This window comes from Oncorhynchus clarkii, chromosome 22 (genome assembly GCF_045791955.1).
Source record: "Oncorhynchus clarkii lewisi isolate Uvic-CL-2024 chromosome 22, UVic_Ocla_1.0, whole genome shotgun sequence".
In the NCBI taxonomy this organism is placed as follows: Eukaryota; Metazoa; Chordata; class Actinopteri; order Salmoniformes; family Salmonidae; genus Oncorhynchus; species Oncorhynchus clarkii.
Window position 1 is genome coordinate 18,359,473 of NC_092168.1, and position 23,590 is coordinate 18,383,062.

Here is a 23,590-nt window from a genome sequence, read left to right on the forward strand (position 1 = left end):
AACATTGGGGTGTTATTTTACCTGAAATGCACAAGCTCCTCTACTCCACCAATTAAACCACACATAAAACGGCTAACTGAATCGTTTCTAGTCATCTCTCCTCCTTCCAGGCTTTTTAATCTTTGAACTTATATGGTGAATGGCTTCTAAACTTTCACAGTATTACCACGACTACCGGCAAAACAGTTCGTCTTTCAATCACCCACGTGGATAGAACCAATGAGGAGATGGCACGTGGGTACCTGCTTCTATAAACCAATGAGGAGATGGGAGGGGCAAGACTTTCAGCGCGATCTGCGTCAGAAATAGAAAGGAGTTCTATTTTTGCCCTTGGCATTGCAGACGCTCGTTGGCGCGCGTGAGCAGTGTTGAATAACATGGATTTCTACATTTATTTTGCGACGCTCGAGCATGCGACGTGTCCTGTCAGCATATAAGTCTAAATATTGCTGTTACATTGCACAACCTTCAACGTTATGTCATAGTTATGTAAAATTCTGGCAAATTAGTTCACAGTTCGCAACGAGCCAGGCGGCCCAAACTGTTGCATATACCCTGACTCTGCTTGCACTGAACGTAAGAGAAGTGACACAATTTCCTTAGTTAATATTACCTGCTAACATGAATGTATTTTAACTAAATATGCAGGTTTAAAAATGAATACTTCTTTGTATTGATTTTAAGAAAGGCATTGATGTTTATGGTTCGGTACATTTGTGCAATGAGTATCCTTTTTTTTGCGAATGCGCTTTTGTTAAATCATCACCCTTTTGGCGAAGTTGAAGTAGGCTGTGATTCGATGATAAATGAACAGGCACCGCATTGACTATATGCAACGCAGGACAAGCTAGTTAACCTAGTAATATCATCAACCATGTGTAGTTAACTAGTGATTATGTTAAGATTGATTGTTTTTTATAAGATAAGTTTAATGCTAGCTAGCAACTTACTTTGTCTCCTTGCAGCCACAAGGTCCTTTTGACACTGCACTCGTGTAACAAGTGGGCAGCCTTCGCAGTTTCCTCATGGATTGCAATGTATTCGGCCTGAATCGGCGTCCAAAAAGGCAGATTACCGATTGTTATGAAAACTTGAAATCGGCCATGCCGATTAACCGGTCGACCTCTAATATCAATTGTTGATGGTCTTGCATAAGAACATGCACACTTTGTCTACAGCCAGGACACAAACACACACACACACTCACTTACTCCCCCACACAACACTCCCCCTGCCTGTTGTAAAGTCTGAGTCCAGGAGGTGTTAATGACTTTGGCTCTTAACGCCCCCACGCTCCATGTTTCTTTCTAATTTCAAATGACCAGGAGGGACATTCAGAAGTTAACCAAGCATGTATGGCCACACATACACACAAGCCAACCCCACTATAATCTCAAGCATCAAGACTGTACTGTTGTCCCAAACTCACAGACACTCACACACACATGCACACACACTCACACACGCACACACACAAAACAAAAGGCTGTTTGTGTCTACTCCTTCATAGTCTGCTGTGTGTCCTTTGGTGTTTGCTGCGTGCTTGAGAGAAAGGAGGAGGGAGGGAGGGAGAAAATAGATATTCTGTCAAAGCCTTAAAGGAATTGAGAGACATTCACACACATTCATCTCTCTAATCTCCAGGACTAGGCAGGTCAACCCCAGGTCACAGGGGACTTGTGTCATGCAAGCCATCTATTGAAGTAATTGCCTTCTACATAATTCAGTAAATTCTGTTGAAATTGAATTGCCCCTCCAAACCTGAGGTTTATGTTTAGGTTCCAGTTGTGTGAGATCTTAATATCATACCTGTTGGTAAACAATGACCAGAACCAAGTTCCAAGAGTCTGTTTATCTAGTGGATAAGATGGTCTTATCCTCTCTAATCCTTGGCTATTTTTTGCTTTTCTTTGCCTTTCGGGGGACATTGATAAGATACAGGTAACTGCCAAAATAAAGGAAACACTTGAGTAAATGTATATTGGTTCCTTAGTTAATGACGCAATTAACATCCCATCATGCTTATGTATAAAAATGCTGGGCAGGCCATTATTTTGGCCATTATTTTGGCTACCATGGATATGCCCCCATAGGATGACAATGCCCCCATCCACAGGGCATGAGTGGTCACTGAATGGTTTCATGAGCATGAAAACAATGTTTACCATATGCCAACCCAATTGAACACTTATGGGAGATACTGGAGCGGCACCTGAGACAGCGGATTCCACCATCATCAACAAAACACAGAATGATGGAATTACCCATGGAAGAATGTTGTCGCATCCCTCCCATAGAGTTCCAGAGACTTATAGAATCTATGCCACGGTGCAGGCAGGTTGTTACCTTAACAAGCCTTGTAAACAGGCAGACACTCTAAGGCATGGCTATGGAGTCATGTCTAAGATATGTCTTCAGTTACATTTACACTCCTCTGGTATTTCTGGTGGACTATGAAACAACAGGAGCGCACACGCACACACAGTCTTGTACAGCTAACCTTGTGGGGACACACAATTCAGTCCCATTTAAAATCCTATTTTCCCTAACCCCTAAACCTAACCTTAACCCTAACCTGAAACCTAAGCCTAGCTCCTAACCCTAAACCTAATTCTAACACTCACACTAATTCTAACTTTAACCCTGAACACCCTATAAATAGTATTTGACCTTGTGGGAACCAACAAAATGTCCGCAGTTGGTAAATTGTTTGTTTTTGTACTATTCTTGTGGGGACTTAACTATTTAACTATTCCCCACAAGAATAGTTAAACATGTCCAGCTCTTCAGGATTCCCAGGGTGAGACATTCTGGGGTGTAGCAACAGGCAACATAACATTCCTGATATTCCTAATCCTGGAGTGATGGTCACTCTCTGACCAAACTGATACTTGCACACAGCCCAAAATGGAAGCGCTGCATCCTGTGGGTGTGATAGGGTTGTTGTTATTGTCTTCTTTCATCAGTCTTCAAAATATTCTCTCACACTGCCTATTGGAGACAGAATTTGTGATTCTCCAATCGCTTGTTGCGAATATGTCAATCAATCAATTAATCAATCAAGTTTGATATTAATTTTCTAGTCGTTTGTCTCTGAATTATACATTTGGATATAATACCTGTCACAGTATTACTGCTGATTCATATAGAATCATATGGAACAAAAAATACACATGTGACAGAGTGCTAGGGTATCTATAGATTTCTGTTTTTTCAGTGTGTGATCATTATTACTGATCATCCAAGATAACTCAGTACTGAGCTCTGAAATGGTTTTTTGTTCAGTTTATGGCCCTTTCTCGTAGTATTCCTACATGTTTTGCCAGGTTCCTTTTCTTGGTCCTCAGGATAAATGGGAGGGCAGAGGTCATGCCCATGACTATCTTCTTTATCACTCTGGCCATAAAATGTCCATCCCCTCACACCGTCACACCCATTTACAGCTTTAAATAGGTGCCACAGAAATATAAGAGGGGTCCAGCTCTCCTCTTGCAGCTTGTGTGTGTGTGTGTGTGTGTGTGTGTGTGTGTGTGTGTGTGTGTGTGTGTGTGTGTGTGTGTGTGTGTGTGTGTGTGTGTGTATTTGCGTGCTTGTGTCCATCTGTCCATGCACACGCGCACACACACTCATTCAGCACAATAACTATTCATTCCATTCTGAGGATGTAAGACATCATCTGTCTTGCCCATTGTATCCCCAAGCCTATGACTTAAAACTGTGAGATGGGTGTAAGGGTAGGCCATTGAAAATGAGCTCATTGACCATGTTTTACATGCACACCAATATCCTGTTATTATTCGGGATACTCAAGTATTCTTTTTTTGGAGTTGACTCATATAGACATATCCCATTTACAAAAACCTGAAAAGGCTTGTATTCCGGTTATGAGAAATCTAGGATGATCTAAGATGGGATACTGTAGCATGTACACATCTTATACAATGGGCGGGTCTAATCCTGAATGCTGACTGGTTAAAAGCACATTCCAGCCGGAGTCTATTCCACAAGTTACCACCGGCTAAATCTGTGACGTTAAAATGCCTCTTTACTCTGTTTCATCTGACTCTGCAATTCACTGTCTAATCAGCCATCCAGGCAAGTTCTAAACTTGATCTCCACTATAAAAAGCATCTAGACATTATCTCACATTTCTTTTAGACTAACATTTACTTTTCAACAGCGGACATTTGTATAAACCTTGCTGTCTGTCTCTCCGACATTTGTAACATTGTTTCAAAATTCAAATTCGATCTCCAGCTGTGCCATAGTAATGAACGTAGAGGTCGGGACTAGACAGACAGCATTTCTGTGCCAGAGACAGACAGCATGAATCAGCTGGCATAATTTTTATGGATATATACAAAGAAATGTCAATTGAAAAAGGTAAAACAAAATTAAGTGCAGCTAGTTTGCAGTCTTTCCAGCTTCAGTTTGAAGTTATTGTGTTAGCTGTGTTGTTGGTTAGCTCCTCTGAACAACAGTGTCTTGACGAGAGAGCACGTTTTCTATGCCAGGCGAGATCGTGCTTCATTAGCTCTTTGTTATAGATGTATCCAAATAAATGTCACTAGAAAACAGCTAAAACAAATGCAAAGGCAGATACTGTTGTTATTCTGTCTGCACCATTTGACATTACTGTATGTTAGCCAGTAGTTGGCTAGCTAGCAAGCAAATGATAAGAACTTTGTTAGCCAGTATGGGAATGGAACATTTAGAACAAACGACTGGGTCTCGTCCATAGATACAGAACAAAACGTCTGAACGACTGGGTCTTGTCTCTGGTAACCGAACCAATAGAAGGAACGACTAGCCGGCTAGCAACCATAGATTTGTGTCGGAACTATATCTTGTGGAAGGATTAAAAAGTATGAATAAATTCAATTTGCAAAGAAAGAAATCTGTGAATATCTCACCCTAAACGCTGTTTGAACTAGTCAAATCACATTCAGAGATCCTAGAAGGTAACAAGACTTCACTATTTCATTAGGGGTGTAGTATATCCTATAGGACACCATATTTAGTCAGAGAGCGACGCCTTCATGCCACTCCGATGACGCGGGCGGCCATCACTTGAAGGACTGTATCTTTGTCAAATAAGCACCAATCGGGGTCAAACAAAGCTAGCTAGATAGCCAATTAGCTGGGCTTTACGGGAGTATCTGGAAACCCTGTCTCAGTTGCAAAATATAGGCGCTAACCTTTTCAGCATGCCTTTTTGCTAACATTCGACAGCATGCCTTTTCCTTTTGGACGCAGAGTTTTGAAGTCAATGAAACTGGTTGTTTTGCAAATGTTGAACTTATAATATGGCTACGTATACTTGGAAAGCTAAATCAAAGTCCAAGTATACAGATTTGACGATATTCTTGCAGAAAAATGGAATATGAATGCTAATGTCTCATTCACAATTTGCCCAAATGTACCTGGGGACTTGACACAAAAAGTCTTGTTGTTCACAAATTTTTCAATTTATCCATCTGAAACTTTGCACATACACTGCTCCCATCTTGTGGACACTATAGTAATTACAACCAGAGTGATGGCTATAACTATGACCTTTCTCTTGCATTTCAAAAATGGTGGTAGAAAAAGACCTGTTGGTTTTTTCTTTGTATTTTCTTCTTCCAGATCTATTGTCAAATTCTCCTACATTCACTCTTCCTTTCAAATGGTACCAAGAATATGCATATCCTTGCTTCAGGGCCTGAGCTACAGGCAGTTAGATTTGGGTATGTCATTTAGGCGAAATTTGGGAAAAACGGGGCTATTTTTAAGAAACAACGTTCTTCTGTGGGAATTTCAGCATAACTTTTTCTGCAGGTCTTATTGAAAATGCTCACAGAGCGTTATTTAATTACCTTAAAATAACCTATAATTTCCGTTCTCAAAATGTTAATAAAACCTCCCAAGAAACCTCCCAAGAAAACTTTCAAAGAACCATAGTCAAATATTCTCAGAACTTCCTTGCAACCTAAACATTAACATTCCCATACATTCAGTTTTACCGATCAGGAAACTTATGGCTTCCTTCCCAGAACCAATGGGAAACCAAAAACATATGTTCCCACAACTTCCAAGGAACCAAATGGGCTAGCTGGGTATCAAGTCATGTCCACTGACTGACTGACCTTGACCAAGGCTGTGTTCAATAGTTCACTAGTTCAGATAGAAATATATTGGGTAGATCAGACATGCCTCTCTAATATGTGGAGTAAGGCATCATGTCCACTCTATTTATGAAATCTCTGTCTGAACGTGACCCCGAGCTTCAGCCAACAGGCTAAAAGCTGCTCTCTTCTGCTTGTTAGATGTTCTCAAGGCTAGTGTCTTCCTTTTCAGGGCCTCAACCCTGCAGGTCACTTCAAAGCAGTGGTTTATCACCAAATATTTTCTACTACTTGAGTACCGGCACCTCTTACAAAATACTTTCTCTGAAATACAAAACACAGTACGGTAAAATAATATAGATTTCATTACTCTTCAATCGCTGCAATCAATGTTACCCTGTGAAACTCAACCCAAAAACAATCCCACGGCTAGCTATGCTAAAAGTATGCTAAAAGTATTTTAGCTTTCACCGACTAGCCTGTAGCTAGGCCTTTAGGGGAGTCAAATCAAATCAAAATGTATTTGTCACGTGCACCAAATACAACAGGTGTAGACCTTAAAGTGAAATGCTTACTTACAGGCTCTAACCAATAGTGCAAAAAAGGTATTAGGTGAACAATAGGTAGGTAAAGAAATAAAACAACAGTAAAAAGACAGGCTATATACACTAGCAAGGCTATAAAAGTAGCGAGGCTACATACAGACACCGGTTAGTCAGGCTGATTGAGGTAGTATGTACATGTAGATATGGTTAAAGTGACTATGCATATATGATGAACAGAGAGTAGCAGTAGCATAAAAGAGGGGTTAGCTGATTCTGGGTGGTGGACTACAATGCAGATAGCCCGGTTAGCCAATGTGCGGGAGCACTGGTTGGTCGGCCCAATTGAGGTAGTATGTACATGAATGTATAGTTAAACTGACTATGCATATATGATAAACAGAGAGTAGCAGCAGCGTAAAAAGAGGGGTTGGGGGTGGGACACAATGCAAATAGTCCGGGTAGCCATTTGATTACCTGATCAGGAGTCTTATGGCTTGGGGGTAAAAACTGTTGAGAAGCCTTTTTGTCCTAGACTTGGCACTCCGGTACCACTTGCCATGCGGTAGTAGAGAGAACAGTCTATGACTGGGGTGGCTGGGGTCTTTGACAATTCTTAGTGCCTTCCTCTGACACCGCCTGGTGTAGAGGTCCTGGATGGCAGGCAGCTTAGCCCCAGTGATGTACTGGGCCGTACGCACTACCCTCTGTAGTGCCTTGCGGTCAGAGGCAGAGCAATTGCCGTACCAGGCAGTGATGCTCTCGATGTTGCAGCTGTAGAACCTTTTGAGGGTCTCAGGACCCATGCCAAATCTTTTCCGTTTCCTGTGGGGGAATAGGCTTTGTCGTGCCCTCTTCACAACTGTCTTGGTGTGTATGGACGATCCTAGTTTGTTGTTGATGTGGACACCAATGAACTTGAAGCTCTCAAGCTGCTCTACTACAGCCCCGTCGATGAGAATGGGGGCGTGCTCGGTCCTCCTTTTCCTCTAGTCCACAATCATCTCCTTAGTCTTGGTTACGTTGAGGGATAGGTTGTTATTCTGGCACCACCCGGCCAGGTCTCTGACTTCCTCCCTATACGCTGTCTCCTCATTGTCGGTGATCTGCAAACTTACTGATGGTGTTGGAGTCGTGCCTGGCCATACAGTCATGCGTGAACAGGGAGTACAGGAGGGGACTGAGCACGCACCCCGGGGGAGCTCCAGTGTTGTGGATCAGTGTGGCAGATGTGTTGCTACCTACCCTCAACATGTCTCAACATAAATGAGATTACCGGTGCGTTCAGTTCACTTGAACTTTTGCTAGAACGACTTGTTCTAAACGTCACGTTTCCCCAAAACGTTCTTGTACGTTCTTGAATAGACTTTGAGGTACGTTTGCTCTGTTCAGTGGGTGTGCCGGGAAACGTGTTTTAAGGGCGTGCAGAGGGGCATTTTAAAGCCACAACCTAAACCCTCCCCGTTTTTCAACTGGTGGTTCAGTACAGCACCGGTTCCGTTGAATTGAACGTACTATTACGTTTTTATGTACTGAATGCAGCCCACATGACTCATTTGAGCCCCAACATCAAAATAAAATCTGTCTTATCAACAGATTAATCTAAATCCTCCTTTCAGTCAGTATGAAGAGATATTTCTTATGTTCTCATAATCTTATGTGAGAGGTAGTTTGAGATGGGTGAGATTGATGGGGGTAAGGTGTGTCATTGTAGGATTCAGCAAGGGGTCTTCTAACATTCCTTAGTCTTGTTTACTATCCAACTGTCACTTCAACTACCATATTTGGCTATTGCACAACCCACAACATTTCTAGAATAGTTGAGGGTGAGAGGGCGATGTGTGTGTGTGTGTGTGTGTGTGTGTGTGTCCAATTATAACGCAATCTCCTCTGTCACCAAGTACACACAGTCTCACACTCCTCCACACTCCTGTGTAGGCCTTTGTGCTGTGCGTCGTAACAGGGGGAGTGACAGAGCATGCATAATGTGTATGTGTGTGTGTTTTAGATCCTGCTCAGTGCAGACAGATGAACAGGCACTGAGCTGCTTGGAGTAGGCTAGTTGTGTTACACTCTCTTCTGTTGACATCCTCCAATGGTCAAGACCGGACTTGTTCTACCAGACCAAAGGGCTGAACATTTGACTGTAGAGAAAAACTGTACAAACAACAACAACAAAAACAAGTGAGTAGTGAACTACACGTTTAGTTCTACGGGGAATGACATGGGGAACATTGTCCTCACTTGACAGACTTTTGAATTACTTATTGACATCGGGCTTCTTAATCGCCAACTACTTGGTGATGTTTTTGTACCAGTGAGTTTTTGGTTTAGTAGGCTATGTACTGTTTGTGTCTTTACAAGCCTGTGTGAGTGACAGCTTCTTTTGAATTCCGATTTTGTCTCACATTTCTTTAAAATGAAAAAAAACAAAACAAGTTTGTTTACTCCTGTGGTTGTTTTCAGACAAATATGATTCAACTGATTCAATAGGATTCAACTGAATGCTGACGTAGAATGTAGAATGTCATCTAACGTTGAATGTAGACTTTTGACTTTTTGAATGCAAAAATCAGACAAAATTAGATTGAGACTTAGTCCAGCTGTGCACAGTGCAACATCTGAACTTTTAAATCGAATCAAAGTAAACTTCATTGAAAGTGCATTTTAACATCACAATAAGATAGATGTTACTTAGAGTGCTTCTCTCTAAAACATTGCTGGAAGAAATTCTCATCTTATCACAGCGTAATGTATTTTCTCTAGTGACAACCATTTAAAGTGAATCCCAAACTTTACTTAAGTTTGCTATTGTGGAAACGTGAAAGCTTTGTGTGTGCGTGTGCGAATAGTGTTACAATGTTTATTCTCCATCTCCCGGGCTTACATTATGGTACTAGTATTACATCACCGTCTTCGGTAGAGACATTGGAGGTTGATGTAGCCTGTAGAGGCTGGAGGTTGATGTAGCCTGTAGAGGCTGGAGGTTGATGTAGGCTGTAGAGACTGGAGGTTGGTGTTGGCTGTAGAGACTGGAGGTTGATGTAGGCTGTAGAGACTGGAGGTCGATGTAGGCTGTAGAGACTGGAGGTTGGTGTTGGCTGTAGAGACTGGAGGTTGATGTAGGCTGTAGAGACTGGAGGTTGATGTAGCCTGTAGAGGCTGGAGGTTGATGTAGGCTGTAGAGACTGGAGGTTGGTGTTGGCTGTAGAGACTGGAGGTCGATGTAGGCTGTAGAGACTGGAGGTTGATGTAGGCTGTAGAGACTGGAGGTCGATGTAGGCTGTAGAGACTGGAGATCGATGTAGCCTGTAGAGACTGGAGGTTGATGTAGCCTGTAGAGGCTGGAGGTTGATGTAGGCTGTAGAGCTTGGAGGTTGATGTAGGCTGTAGAGACTGGAGGTTGGTGTTGGCTGTAGAGACTGGAGGTTGATGTAGGCTGTAGAGACTGGAGGTTGATGTAGGCTGTAGAGACTGGAGGTTGATGTAGGCTGTAGAGACTGGAGGTCGATGTAGGCTGTAGAGACTGGAGGTCGATGTAGGCTGTAGAGACTGGAGGTTGATGTAGCCTGTAGAGACTGGAGGTTGATGTAGCCTGTAGAGACTGGAGGTTGATGTGGGCTGTAGAGGCTGGAGGTTGATGTAGGCTGTAGACACGCAGGATGTACAGTATGCTGTGTCTATGATGGAACACTGCTCCAGATGATTCATTACACACTTTATTTAACATTATTGCTATTATAAACAGTTTACCAACGTAGAGCAGTAAAAATAACTGTTTTGTCATACCCGTGGTATACGGTCTGATATACCACGGCTGTCAGCCAATCAGCATTAAGGGCTCGAACCATCCAGTTTATAATGTACAATATATGATAGCTTGTTTCAACCCAGACTTCTCCTGAATATAGCAGCATCTGACCAGCATCTCACTATGCAGAGCATTGTATCCTTCATCTAAATGTTTCTCATTAAATCTCATTGATATGTGTGTTGTGGGGACGCAGTGTTTCTCAATCTCACAGGACACAGAGAGGTGAACCGTCTAGCCTTTTCTTGACTTTGTGTTGGAAACAGACCAAAACTACCCCGTCTCAGTCAGTCTGTTTGGGGCTTTGGGGATTTCATTGCTTTGACTCCAAACTCAAGACGGTTGGGCCCCTGCCGTAAACACAGTTTCCCCCCGCAAGGTCAGTGTTGCCTCTCTCATTCCCCCTCCCTAAAATAAATGTTATGCATCAGCCAGACAGTCACTCACAAAGTATTGACTACCAATTGCTGTCCATGGTGCTGAAATTGCGACATGTCTATGAGGCTGCCCATCGAATCGATGATGGGCTTTCTGTGGTGCCAGGGCATGTAGCTTATAGCTTTACTTTAGCTGATGTATAAATGTTTATTGGTAAGCCTATTTGGTCTGCATTTTTTCATGTTAAGCCTAACATAATTTCAAGAAGCTATACATGGTGTCGCAAGTTTGCCATTTAGACTGCTGGTTGGCGGCAAAAATGTAATTACTTGTTCAGCAATTAAAGTTGGAAATTCAAACATTACAGATTGTAAAATAAATGTTTGGTACAACAGCATACTAATCAGCAACCAATAGATTGTCCTGTATAGCTGTCCTGTATAGCCTACCTGAACCTGCATGACATGAGCCTGCATGTTCTGGTCCTCTCTCCCAGCTTTGATAGAACGTTTTTGTGCGTGAAACCAGTCTATTAATGCCAAGTAATACAGTCAGTCCTCTCAAAACACTATCTTACTAGGGAATGCTTCATTATGTTGTGTAGCCTACTATCTATAGCTATATAGAGTATTTAGGTGTTATTTAGCTGCTAAAATTTTAATTAAAAGATAAGGGACTGTTTATATTGCAATGACAACTCCAACGGCGGTTCACCAGTATGAACAAAATCGCAAACCGCTTTTTTTGTTGTTTGAGCCCGCTAAAAATGATCATCTGTTTTCATCTGCCAATTTATTGGCTGTCCAGTGTCCAGACAACCTGTCCCACAGCTTCCTGTACAATGAATCTCTTTCCGTATTGAGGCCGGTGATTAAGGAGAATGCGAGAGGCTCCATTAAAGATGCATAACTGCTGTATTTGAGCAATGGAGCCTTTCTGCATTGAGGCACATGGAGCCTGATTGGGAATAGTGTTTTATAGGGTCGGGTCCACTGCTGGGTTGAAGCTATGCTATTCTAGGACAGTTATTTTATACCTTTGGGAATATGGTGTGGTGTTTTAGTGAGTGAGCAGTGCTGGGGGACATGCATGTCTGGCACTGGAGTGGCTAACTGGAGACCCAGGCCGGTCTTAGAGAAGCAATGCTAACTGTTAGCCAATAGCTATTAGCCGTTAGCCACAGATGCTAATGTTTTATTAGCAGGTGCTAATGTGCATGATTGACTGGTCCCTCATGCTCACAGCTTGACTCCAGCTGGTGTCCAGACAGTCTCTCTCTCTCTCTCTCTCTCTCTCTCTCTCTCTCTCAGCTCACGGTATAACACTGTTTGCCTTTGGGCTTAACTACCTCTGGGAAATGGGTGTGGGTGGAGGGGCGGAAAGGAGGACAGGAGGAGGAGGAAAAGAGGAGGATAGTACCAGCAACTCACCCTGTCTTTATTGGGCACCACTGTCTTGTTTCTTTTTGATGCTCCCCAGGCCTCCTCTCCCTTCATACTGCACGGGTCTCTTAGCCTGTTGAATAGGCAACCCTCTGAGCTGGGTATGGGTAAACACAGGGCTAAGGTTTACTGGGAAGGTTTGGTTACAGATAAGAGGTATAGGTACACATACACAACACATACACAAACATAGACCCGCACACATGTGCACACACACAATCATAGTAGCATGCATGTACTGTATGTTTCATCAATGTTACACTTTAGCCTTGTTTTAACATATAGTGTCCATATAGTGCACACACACACACAGTTGTGTAAAGTATTAAGTAAAAATACTTTAAAGTACTACTTAAGTAGTTTTTGGGGGGTATCTGTAATTTACTTTACTATTTATATTTTTTTACAACTTTTGCTCCACTACATTCCTAAAGAAAATATGTACTTTTTACTCCCATAAATTTACTCTGATCCGCAAAGGTATTCATTACATTTAGAATGCTCAGGCAGGAGGACAGCAACATGGTTCAATTCACGCACCTATTAATATAATGCATAGTCTTCCCTACTGCCTCTGATCTGACAGACTCACAAAACACAAATACTGCATTTGTAAATGATGTTGAAGTGTGCGCTTGTCTGTCTGTAAATGTTCAAATCAAGAAAATCGTACCATCTAGTTTGAATTAGTGGTTCAGCGTTTACTTTTACTTTATTATTTTACTCAAGTACGACAAATCAGTACTTTTCCCACCACAGTACTTAAGTACTGTACATTTAAAACCCAATACTTTTAGACTTTTACTCAAGTTGTGTTTTACTGGGTGACTTTCATTTTCTAAAAAGTATGACAATTTTGTCATTTTTTCCCACACAAGCACACGTACATACACACACATCCTTTGGGCTCCTTGGGGGATTGCAACCCGACACTGCCATCACTCTATCTTAATAGAGCCTTTGGTTATCTCGTCCTCCTCTTTCCTGTTTTCTGTCACTAGACATTATCTAACACAGAAACAGAAACACAAAAACATCACTGTTTTATTTGAACAGGTTACACACAGTCACAGAAAATGACCAACATGAAACATAACTTTTTCATCACTTCAACACAACATACAGTGTACATATGAAGATATGGAATCCGCTTCTTGCCCCCCCCCCCCCCCCTAACTGAACAAGGCCAGCTAGTCTGAGCCCGAGGAATTAGTTCTATATTAGGACAATAGAAAGTGCTGATTCACCGCCCATGCTGCACCCAGCCAACAGCCTGGCAACACATACACACACACACCGCACAACACACACACCATACGACACACACTGCACACACACACCGTACGTACACCGCACACAGCCAACAGTCTGTCATGGCCGTGTCTCCCTCTGTCAGCTTCACCGCATAGGGTCCTTTGAATGGCTTAATTGCTGTCCAATGATGTGCCTGAAGTAATGAGGGACCACAGTTGAACAGGCAGAAGCCATGGAGGAAATGGGACTTTGTTTGGTTCTTTTCATGAGGAAATCGTCCTTTTTAGTGGAATGCCGGAGTAGATTGTCTGTAACTGGGTTCTCTGCAAATTTCAAAGTACTCTATTGGGCCCTATCACTATTACACAGGCCTTTGTCAAGGGTAACTATAAGGGTATAAGCTGTGAATATGGAAATGATGCCTTTCAAAAGAGGACATGTTGACCAAGTGTACGCTTTTTGTTAGAGAATGAAGTTGATTTGAACAGCACTTAATGGGTCTGATGGCTTTGAGTAGGGATGAACCTCAGTCGGCTTCTAGGCAGGAGATGTGGAATGAGTGGCTGCTCGTCCTCCTTGGGTCCTCTCTAGACCACAGTCCCAGCCACGGCGAGCCGATCAAAGCATCGCCTCATATGGGCCTCAGGCTTTTCCCATGCAGCGCTATGAGTTGAACGGAGCTTGATTGCTTTTCCTTAGACAAAAAACTTAATCCAGAGTGAAACCGTAGCTCTACATAGAGAGAGAGACTGTGGCTGTGACGCATGATTGTGTACACGTGTGTGTGTGTGTGCATGTGCGTGTGTGTGTGTGTGTGTGTGGGAAGATGAATACAGAAGATGAATACTGACTGAAAGTATCTGACCATTCTATAAGAAACCCATTTGTAAAGACCTTGTCTTTCCAAACCCCAAACACGTTTTCCAAGTGCTGTCTCATAGATCTAGAAGGTGAGCCATCATTGATGTATTTTCAATGTTCTCCACTTTGAAATAAAGCCTCCATTAGCACCGTGTGGGCTTCTTTGCTGACAGCACAGTAAGTGTTTCGGGGAGATACAGCAAGGCTTTAGACGGAGGCAAAGGCATGATGCTCTAGGGACTTACTCAGCAGAAGTCAGCCCCAGTTTTGCAAAGGCATCTGATTCACACAGGCTTCTGTCCTAACTTAAGTGGGCTGGATTTAATCTACTGTAAATTCAAAGCCAAATCTGTTCCTCACTCTGTAACTATATTGTCCTCCCTCCTGATCTGCCCTTGTGCTTAACAGTTACAGCGGCGTTTCACAAAAACCTGCCAATGGCCACTGAAGGCCCAGTCAATAGTTCAGCCATTAACTCTGTCCAAATATAGCCTGTGCCAAAACCATCTCATGTACAGGTAGGGATCTAAGTAGCCTGCTCTCTAGGGGGGCTTGGAATGGCTTGGCTCAATGCCAAACTCTAAACTCCGTTGATTGATTCCATTAGGGCCCAAGGTTATGTTCTCACTGAACGCAGTCATCATCACAACGTTATTTTCTATGTAGCACTGGTGGCCAGTGGACCGTGAACCCTCCACGATAGTTCTGGTTTGTTTGGAAGTTGGATTGTACTTACACACACACACACAATTACACAGCGGGGTCAAAGGTAACACTGGGGGAGCATCTGGAAGACAGAACCTCTAAACATTCACATCCAAGTCAAAACAGGACATTAGAATTATTAGCTAAGTATGTCATAGCTTCTTCGCTCCGGAGGACGTGTATCTTGACACACTGTTCTCCTGTCACCGAAGGCTAATTTATATTCCGGAATGCCTTACCAGTCGTTTCAGGCTATACAATGTGTGAAAAGAAACGTTTATGTCCAACTTTTCCTGAGTTGACTGAATTCACACCATATCTCCCTGAAGGTGAACTGCCATCTCGGATCATGCGGTAATCTCGCTTGGACTAGTAAGTGAGCTTCTGAAAATGTGCATTTAATTTTTATTTCTACCATAGTTCACACATTGTGTAGCCCGAAACAACTGGTAAGGCATTCCGGATTATAGATTTGCCTTCGGTGATGGGAAAACTTTCTCACAAATAGGTTAACTGGAGGGCTGGTAAATATGTTTTCGTTGTATGTGATGTCACCTTCAGCGATGGGAGATCTGTGTAAAGGTCTCCCGGAGTGAAGAGGTTAGGAAGATAATAATTAACTTCCAGTAGTTTGAGATGTGATCTCAGAGGGAGCATGATATCAAAGACACACACACACACACACATCATGTGGTGACAAATACTTTGAGACAGACAGGTCATATGCCATGGCACAATCTCCCTGCTGGGAAATTAGGCAGAGCAAGGTGTCAAGAATGATGACGGGGCCCCTGCAAATATGGGTATGATCACACAGAAAGGCATTTGCCTCCTGGAGTGAGGGAGTCAAGAAAACACAGAAACAGAAATAGGCTGTAGATTCTCTATCTCTGTTTGGAATTTGACCCCCCCCCCCCCCCTCCTGCTACTGTGACTATCCTAAATTTAAGACCCTTAATATACAACTTGAGGAGGGAGAACTAAAGCATGGGCTAAATCTGACCTGTGAGCATCTCAGCCTAGAATAATCTTCAGCACTTACTTTATAGCTTAGAATAGTCTGCCATCGTCATTATTAACTCTGAGTGGACTGAGCAGCACAGAGCTGTACAAGGATGATGAATGATAATGCTGATGATGATGAGAGAGTGGAAGAGAGAGAAAATCGGACAGAGGAGGGAGACCAAGAGAGGGGGACTGTCTTGATTCCGATTTGACATTATGTTGTGTACCTCGTGTTCTGTTGCTGCTGAATGTGCTGTGTTAGCGTATCAAGGTTTATCAGAACATGAACTAGTGTGTTGGCTAGTTATGCTTACCGCTGAGTCTCGTCTTAGTTTCATGTATGTTATCAGATTGGAAGAGAGAAGCAGTATGTTTGTTCTCTGTTCCACAATAAATCCACTGTGATATGCCTAAGAGATGGCTAAGTAAGACGGCAGCTCAAACAGAAGAGTTTGAGCTTAGTAAGGAAATATCAGTGCACTTTGTGTGTACGTAACAAAACTAGAATGTGCAGAAGCAAAGGCTGTGTGTGTGTGTGTGTGTGTGTGTGTGTGTGTGCGCGCGTCCGTGCGTCCGTGCGTCATCTCATTGGTACCCTGCTCCAGATCAGATATTATTGAGCACCTCTTACTTTCACTTTCATCTCTCTTTTCTGGTTCTTTCTCATCGCCCCCGCTCATCACCTTTTCCTCGCTCTTTCTTTTCCTTCTCATTCTTTCCTCCCAGCCCTATGCAGGGTGTGGTTCTTTCTTTCACAGGAACAGCTTTTTTCTATTCCCTAGTGCTGGCTCAGATAGCTAGTAAAATATCAGTCATTGGACTTAGTGGCTCTTTTCCATTGCATGAACGTTTGTGACAGGAGCCAACATAAGGAGTGGCTCATTTCTATGTGTGGGTGGGTGGGATGTGGGAGGTGTACAGTAGTGTCTGTGTGTGTGGTGGGGGGGGGGGGGGGGGGGGGGGGTTCTGTGTGTGTTGACTGTGGCTTGGTTCTTGACTGTGTGTGTGTGTGTGTGTGTGAGAGAGAGAGGGAAACAGAGGGAGAGAGAGAAGTGATGTCACTCAGTCAAACACATACTATGGTGTGTGTGGCTGCCCCTCTCCCCACACAGACACACAGAGACTGTTGTAAAGGTTCATGGGACTTCACAGCAGTAGCTCACTTAGAGTAGCTTAGACAGTCAGCCAGTCACCACTAGTCCACAACAGCAGCGCCTCTCACAACACGATTAGCCTCCTGAGCCAAGAGAATCCCCCCTATTCAGCTCCGCAATGTTCTGCTCCGGGGGCTCCGCTTTAGGGTAGCACTAGGGCTTTTCCCATATTCCTCTGGACTGTACCAACGGCCGCATTCACAAAGGTAGGGGAGCTCCTTTCACGCTTTCTCTGTTGTGCTTTTGGAATTCCTTCTATTTTGTAACATCGGAAACTCACTGAAAGAAAGATCCGGAACCTACAAGTAACTTCCTTCCCAAGTGATTTGCCATGTGTGTCTATCTTCACTATTAATACTGGTTGTTCAGGGATGATGTGTTGAGCTGCACCGGTTGATTTACTCTCGGTTGCCAGTTGTGTCACATTTGGCCGTAAGCAGGTGATTAAAAAAAGGTGCTAAAACAGATCTACTCAAAGAGCTACTCATCTTTCAGGACATCTATGTCTGTAGGACATATACGTATGTGTGCGTATCCCATTTAATGTGGTCACTTGACCCTTAGAAGGGACACTAAGACGTAAATAAAGACATGATGATGACGCCTTTCTTTGGTTTTGCACCACAGTCTATGAGTTGAACTCTTCAGTCAGGGTCAGACGTCTGGGTTGAAGTTGTAGCTCAAGTTTTGGGAGACTTCACTGTGACATTGGTGTGTGCTACTCTTCTGTTTGCATCTGCCGGAGGGACAACAAAGGTATTTATGCGGCCAACTGTGTCAGTTTGGCCATTCAGAGTGCAATATCTGTGACTTTCTATGTGTGGTAGAAGATGTTTTGCCTGTTTTGTTCTTAAGTTATTTCTCTAGAACCTTCCGGACTTCTCAGTCAAGGAAGATGTCGTCCACGGCAACAGAGTAGACGATGGGGAAAATAATCCCTTTTTCCAAGGAATGCTGCTCTTAAAGGAAGTCCTGGACTGTGGCCTAGGCCGGTGAAAGGAAACAAACAGGCTGTCGAGACATCAGCCTGAGCCTTGAAAGGAGACATAAGCTTATTTAGTGCAGTTTCACAGGGTCCTTGTGTTTAAAGCTTAAACGTTTGAAGTTGTTCAGCAAAACGCCAACCCCATTTCTACGAACTGAAATGATCGTTGAAGAGATTCTCAGATCCCAGATTCAGATTGTACCTTAAAGGGCAATTCCGTCACTTTTCAACATCATATTCATTATCTCCAGCACCATACCGGTGTCTACATGTGAAAAGGGCGCCTTTCTATGATCTGTGGTTAAAAAAGATAGTCCTAAAAAATGCTTCTCTGTGACATCACGGCTGTTTTCAAAACCTGCAAAGCATTTATAGTGTTTATAGTGTTTGAAAATCGCTGTTTTTAAAATGTAGAAATGCACTGTTTTCACACATGTAAGCACTTGTATTGTGCTGGAGATAATGAAAAGGAGGTTGAAAAGTGGTGGAATTTCCCTTTAAAGACAGGAGAAGGATTAACATAGGGGCTCTATTTTCGGTTGGCATTAAGGTGGTGCTAGTGTGAAATGCACGTTCGTTTGCAATTTTGTCATGTAAAAACTGGCTCACTGGCATTTTCAAGCCCTATCACCAGTTTCGGTAATTTACCAGTCTTATATCAGCTCGCTAGCGCTCAGATGACGGGGTGGAAATATTGGAGGTGTGTCCTTAAAAACATGATCTGAAGTGCAAATTTCAGGCAGCGCTGATAGGGATATTTAAGACCAACCAAAAGCTGTTTTTTTTTAGCAGTAACGCAGTTGATTATGGCATGGATTGTGACAGCAGAAACGGAGACGATCCAGCCGTGAATCATACTGCCCATATGCGCATGGAACAAGAGTAACCTTGGTGTCTGTATACTTAATATTTATTTGATTAAAACCAAGCATAGCCTTCCCTCCTCTCAAGGAAAGCTTTTTTTAATCTACCCAATGGTCCCGTTTTGAATGTGTGTAAAACCCTCCATAGTCTGCATTGTTTGAATATTATATGTCAACAGGGAGAAATGATGGTGCCTGTAAGTATTTAAAACAAGTTGTTGTTTTGTTTATAATTTGATTAGAATGATTAGTTCTCTTTGTAGGCCTTATCAGTAATTAATTGAATCTTTCTTATTGACCATGTTTGGCATGTCCATGCTAAAGGCCAAGCCCTATATCAGTGTGAAGACATTCAATTACTTACAATGTGGACTAAATGGTTTTACGTTGAACCTATTTAGCAAAGATGGGATAGGTCTACATTTTGTTATTTCATTTCTGTAAGCCATTTAACAAACTACAACATTGGAATTTAAGTTGATTCAAAGGCAATTTATAAAAGTCTGTAAATACACACAACCTGAAGCAACCACGTATTTTGCCATGGAGCACGTTCTGATTGGCCAGCGAGGGGCCAAGCCTGCACACACTCATAACTTGTTTATTCATCAAAACCCAGCCCTTTCACTCCAACGCCAGCAAGTGTGCCGATAACTGTGATAGTGAAAATATCAAAGATGTCTCACTCACCCCTGAACCTATAGCATTACCGACTGCGCTTAGATTGACCATTACGTTAGGTTTGTTATACTAGAGCCCTTAGTCTGGTATAATAGAGGGAAAAAGTATGACCTTGCAGTGATTTATGGGCAACCCTGCAGAGAAGGGTGGGTCAACCCACAGAGACAGGTTCAAAGGTCAAACCAGGGCATTATAGACCTCACCAGGTGACCTGTAGCATCTGGCAGGAAGTGGCTTCAGGGGACACAAGGTCAAAGGTCACGTCACAAGAGTAGGTAGAAGTTGCACTTATCTACTGAAACAGGGTCAGATGTTTCCTCATGTTTAAGGTTACGATTGGGAATAGGAGAATCTTACACTAGATCTGTTAAAGGAAACGTTACAGAACCTCAAAGATCAGCTGAACAACAACAACAGAGCCGGTCTATGGACTTCTATGGAATTCACAGAGAACCATTCACAGAAGGTTTTCTGAAGGCTCGTGATGTTCGCACTGTTTTTTTTTTAGAATGGCATGCTCTGTTTGTGCACTGCTGTTTCCAGATGTACAATCTGATTTGTATATCAGGAGATATCTCAGAAAACCTACGCACACTGTCTCACACAACACACACACACACCTACACACACACTGCTGTTTCACCCATACAGGCTTTGCTGTCTCGCCAGCCTGTAAAGCTTCATGGGAACTGTGTGGGGTGAGGAGCTAGAAGCTTAATCAGATATAACGTTATGTCGATGCTCACTTCATGCCCTCTGATGGAGGCTGGAATGCTGAAATGTGCTGCTTTTTAATGATATGTTGTAATAAGAAGCATTACTCATTGAACTTCCATTGTCTTCCTCCAAGAGAGACTAAATATTAATCTTTGTATGGCACTGTTGGCGTTGTGGTTCCCAATGTGAGCTTGCATGGCAGGGCAGTTTAAATGTCATGCTGCATAGAGCCAGCTACTGTGGGCATTGTGAAGAGCAGTTTGCCACTGGTAGTTTTAGGTGGTCATCCCCTTCACTGATGTATTGTGACATTGACCTGACCATAAGGAATCAATGGGAATAGTGTAGGGCGTGTCTGTGTGTGTGTGTCTGCACTTGTGTGTGTGTGTGTGTGCATTGCGTGCATTTGTGCACGTACAGTATGTGTTTGTCCACATTTGCACAATAGTGAATGGCGTACGTGTGATTTAGAGTTGTGTGTCTTTCCCTGCGTTTTTTGTCTGTGGTAGGAAATGTTTTGCTTCTATTCCTAGGGGGCAGGAAAGGCCTTCAGGGCTTACTTACTTAGTGAGGCAGTTTTTCCACGATGACTCAGTGCTTCTGGATGGGGCTCCCTCTACCTCTTGGGAGGTCCCCTGGACAGGGGGTGGGGCTGCCGTGTGTGTGTGTGTGTGTGTGTGTGTGTGCATCCGTTAATGTTTAAGTGTAGTTAAGTGTAGTTGTGTGTTCCTGGATGATGTACCAATGATCCATTGCTTTTCTCTGAGCTCATTCTGTAAAATACCTCAATCGTCAGCATGCCAGTTTTTTTTCATCAGAACCGGGTGATGTGCATTAACATAGATAATACATAACATACTCTGTATACAAACACAAACTCATTTCCAATGCGTTTCAGGTGGCGGTGATTGGCTTGAAAAAGTGCAAGCCAGGCTTCTGTGATTTCGTCCTATTTTCCACAGCGCATGCCACAGCCCCATTCTCATTTCCTGTCAGAGAGAGGCTGGTAAAATAGGCAGAAGTGTGCCAGTATTCAGTTTAACTGCGGCTGTTTTGGCATCGCCTGCACACTGACAAATTACACTTTCCCCACCTACTTCTCTTTTGTCCCTTCCCTGCTCTTTCCCTTTCTCGCTTTCTCAATTATACTGGATTGAGTTGCTTTATCAGTATTACAGGTCTGTGTTGCTGAAAAGTAATGATATTCACTGTACCAAATGTCCACAAACCTTTGAATGATATACATTGAATGATGACATTTTTGTGTGTACTGGCTCTTCATCTTGATTCACATTAATTGAATGATGACCATTGTACATAATATACTCTACAGTGTTGTTTCCCTCTTTGTAAACACCCTCTTTCCGTCTCTTTCTCTCTCCAGACGTCATACACACACAGGGCCCTCTCGACGGCAGCCTCTACGCTAAAGTTCGCAAGAAGGAGTCCATCGAGGGCTCGGTCACTGCCAACGGCCTCTCGCCTGCCGCCACCGAACACGTCCTACCTGCCGTCGACCAGGTCCTTCCCACGGTCGACCAAGCCCTGTCGGTGAGCAGCGACTCTGGCAACTCCACCGCCTCTATCAAGACTGACCGCACCGATGAGCCAGCCCCGGCAGCAGCAGCGCAAGTATCCCAAGCAGCCCTCGCAGTGAGCCAGCCACCAGCGACCCAGGAAAAGGTTGCAGACTCGGGCACGGTCCCGGCCGTCCAGCCCATCAGTCCCCAGGAGAAGCAGGAGCTGGAGCAGCTGCTCAGCGGCCTGGAGGGCCCCATGCACCGCCAGGGCTACCTGTCCTCCCCATCAGGTGGAGGGACAAGTATAGGACTAGGAGGAGGAGGAGGAGGAGGAGGAGGAGGAATACTTCACCTGGTGCCGGCCCAAGTTCACGTGAATGGCAACAACAGCAGAATGGACAGGGAAACGGATATTCTGGATGACGAGGTGGCACTGCCTACCAGCCAGGAGGACAACAGCATGGATAGCCTGGGCACCCTGTCGTCCCTGGAAGGGAGAGCTACACCGGCAGACCTCTACTATCAGGCTGAGACGGTCATCAATGGGCAGCACGAGGTTACCTATCTGGAGAGGAGCATCCCCCCGGAAAATGCTGTCATCAATGTCGCCATACGCTCACAGGATGTGGCCGCTCAAGTTCCCGTCACATTGGTGCGAAGCCTATCCTCAGCTCAGGATGGGACAGGCGAGTCCATCCCCCCGGCGAGCGATTACATTTTCAGCCAAAACGGGAACCTGTATCGCTCGCAGTCGTTCGGTGCAGAGCAGAAACCCCTCCCCAGAGCTCCAGCACGTACCACCAGTAGTCGTGATGCCGTCCAACGGGGGCTCAATGTGTGGCAGCAATATGGCGTCCCAGAGGAGCCGGTGATGGACGGCGTCCATTTTGGCCCTTTTCCACCCTCCATGCCTCTACAAAGCCACCACAGCCTGCCACAGTTCCCCCACCACCAGACTGCCTCGCAGCAGGAGATTGAGCAGTCCATTGAGGCCCTCAACCTGCTGATGCTAGACCTGGACCCAGGCTGTCCTTTGGGGCAGGTGCCCAAGTCCCTGAGCGCTCCGCCAGGGGATAATGGGGTGGTGGTGACCATGCAACCATCCTTCTCCCAGACCCAGGCCAGACCCTCCTACCAGGCCGACTCAGCTATCTCAGGAAGCCATGCGCCTCGCCTTGCCAAGGTCCCGCTGAGTTCCTCCCCCATCCAGCTGTCCACGTCACCAGAGCCCTCTGCCGTCCAGAGACCCACAGCCATCTACCAGCCTGGTCCCACTGTAGTCTCCGTCCCTGGCTTCCTCACTGAACCTTCCAGCCAAGGGGAAACCTGGACCAGTTCTCCCACCCAGGTCCCCACTACCGTTGGCCAGCTGCAGCTGAAGCCCATTAACACGTACCCCCCCAGCACAATGACCTCGTCCCTGTCCCCAGAGCTCCAGCAGAGTCTCAGTGCCATCTCCTCATTGCCCCAGCTGAGAGATGCCGAGCCTGATGAAGTATTCAACGTGGAGGGCTTAGTAGCCCAGCGCGTGGCAGGTAAGACTGCAGATCTCATGTGTTGTCATT

At 44.2% G+C, this 23,590-nt stretch overlaps 1 protein-coding gene across 9 annotated transcripts in view; it reads left to right on the forward strand.

The window, feature by feature from the left end:
• The window catches only part of LOC139380518 (tensin 1b), a 291,929-nt gene that overhangs the window by 232,920 nt on the left and 35,419 nt on the right, over nt 1–23,590 (forward strand). For all 9 annotated transcript variants that reach the window (XM_071123243.1, XM_071123242.1, XM_071123244.1 and 6 more), the window contains one exon: nt 21,890–23,560. In XM_071123243.1, coding sequence (XP_070979344.1) covers nt 21,890–23,560 — 1,671 coding nt within the window. The remainder of the gene's footprint in view (nt 1–21,889; nt 23,561–23,590) is intronic.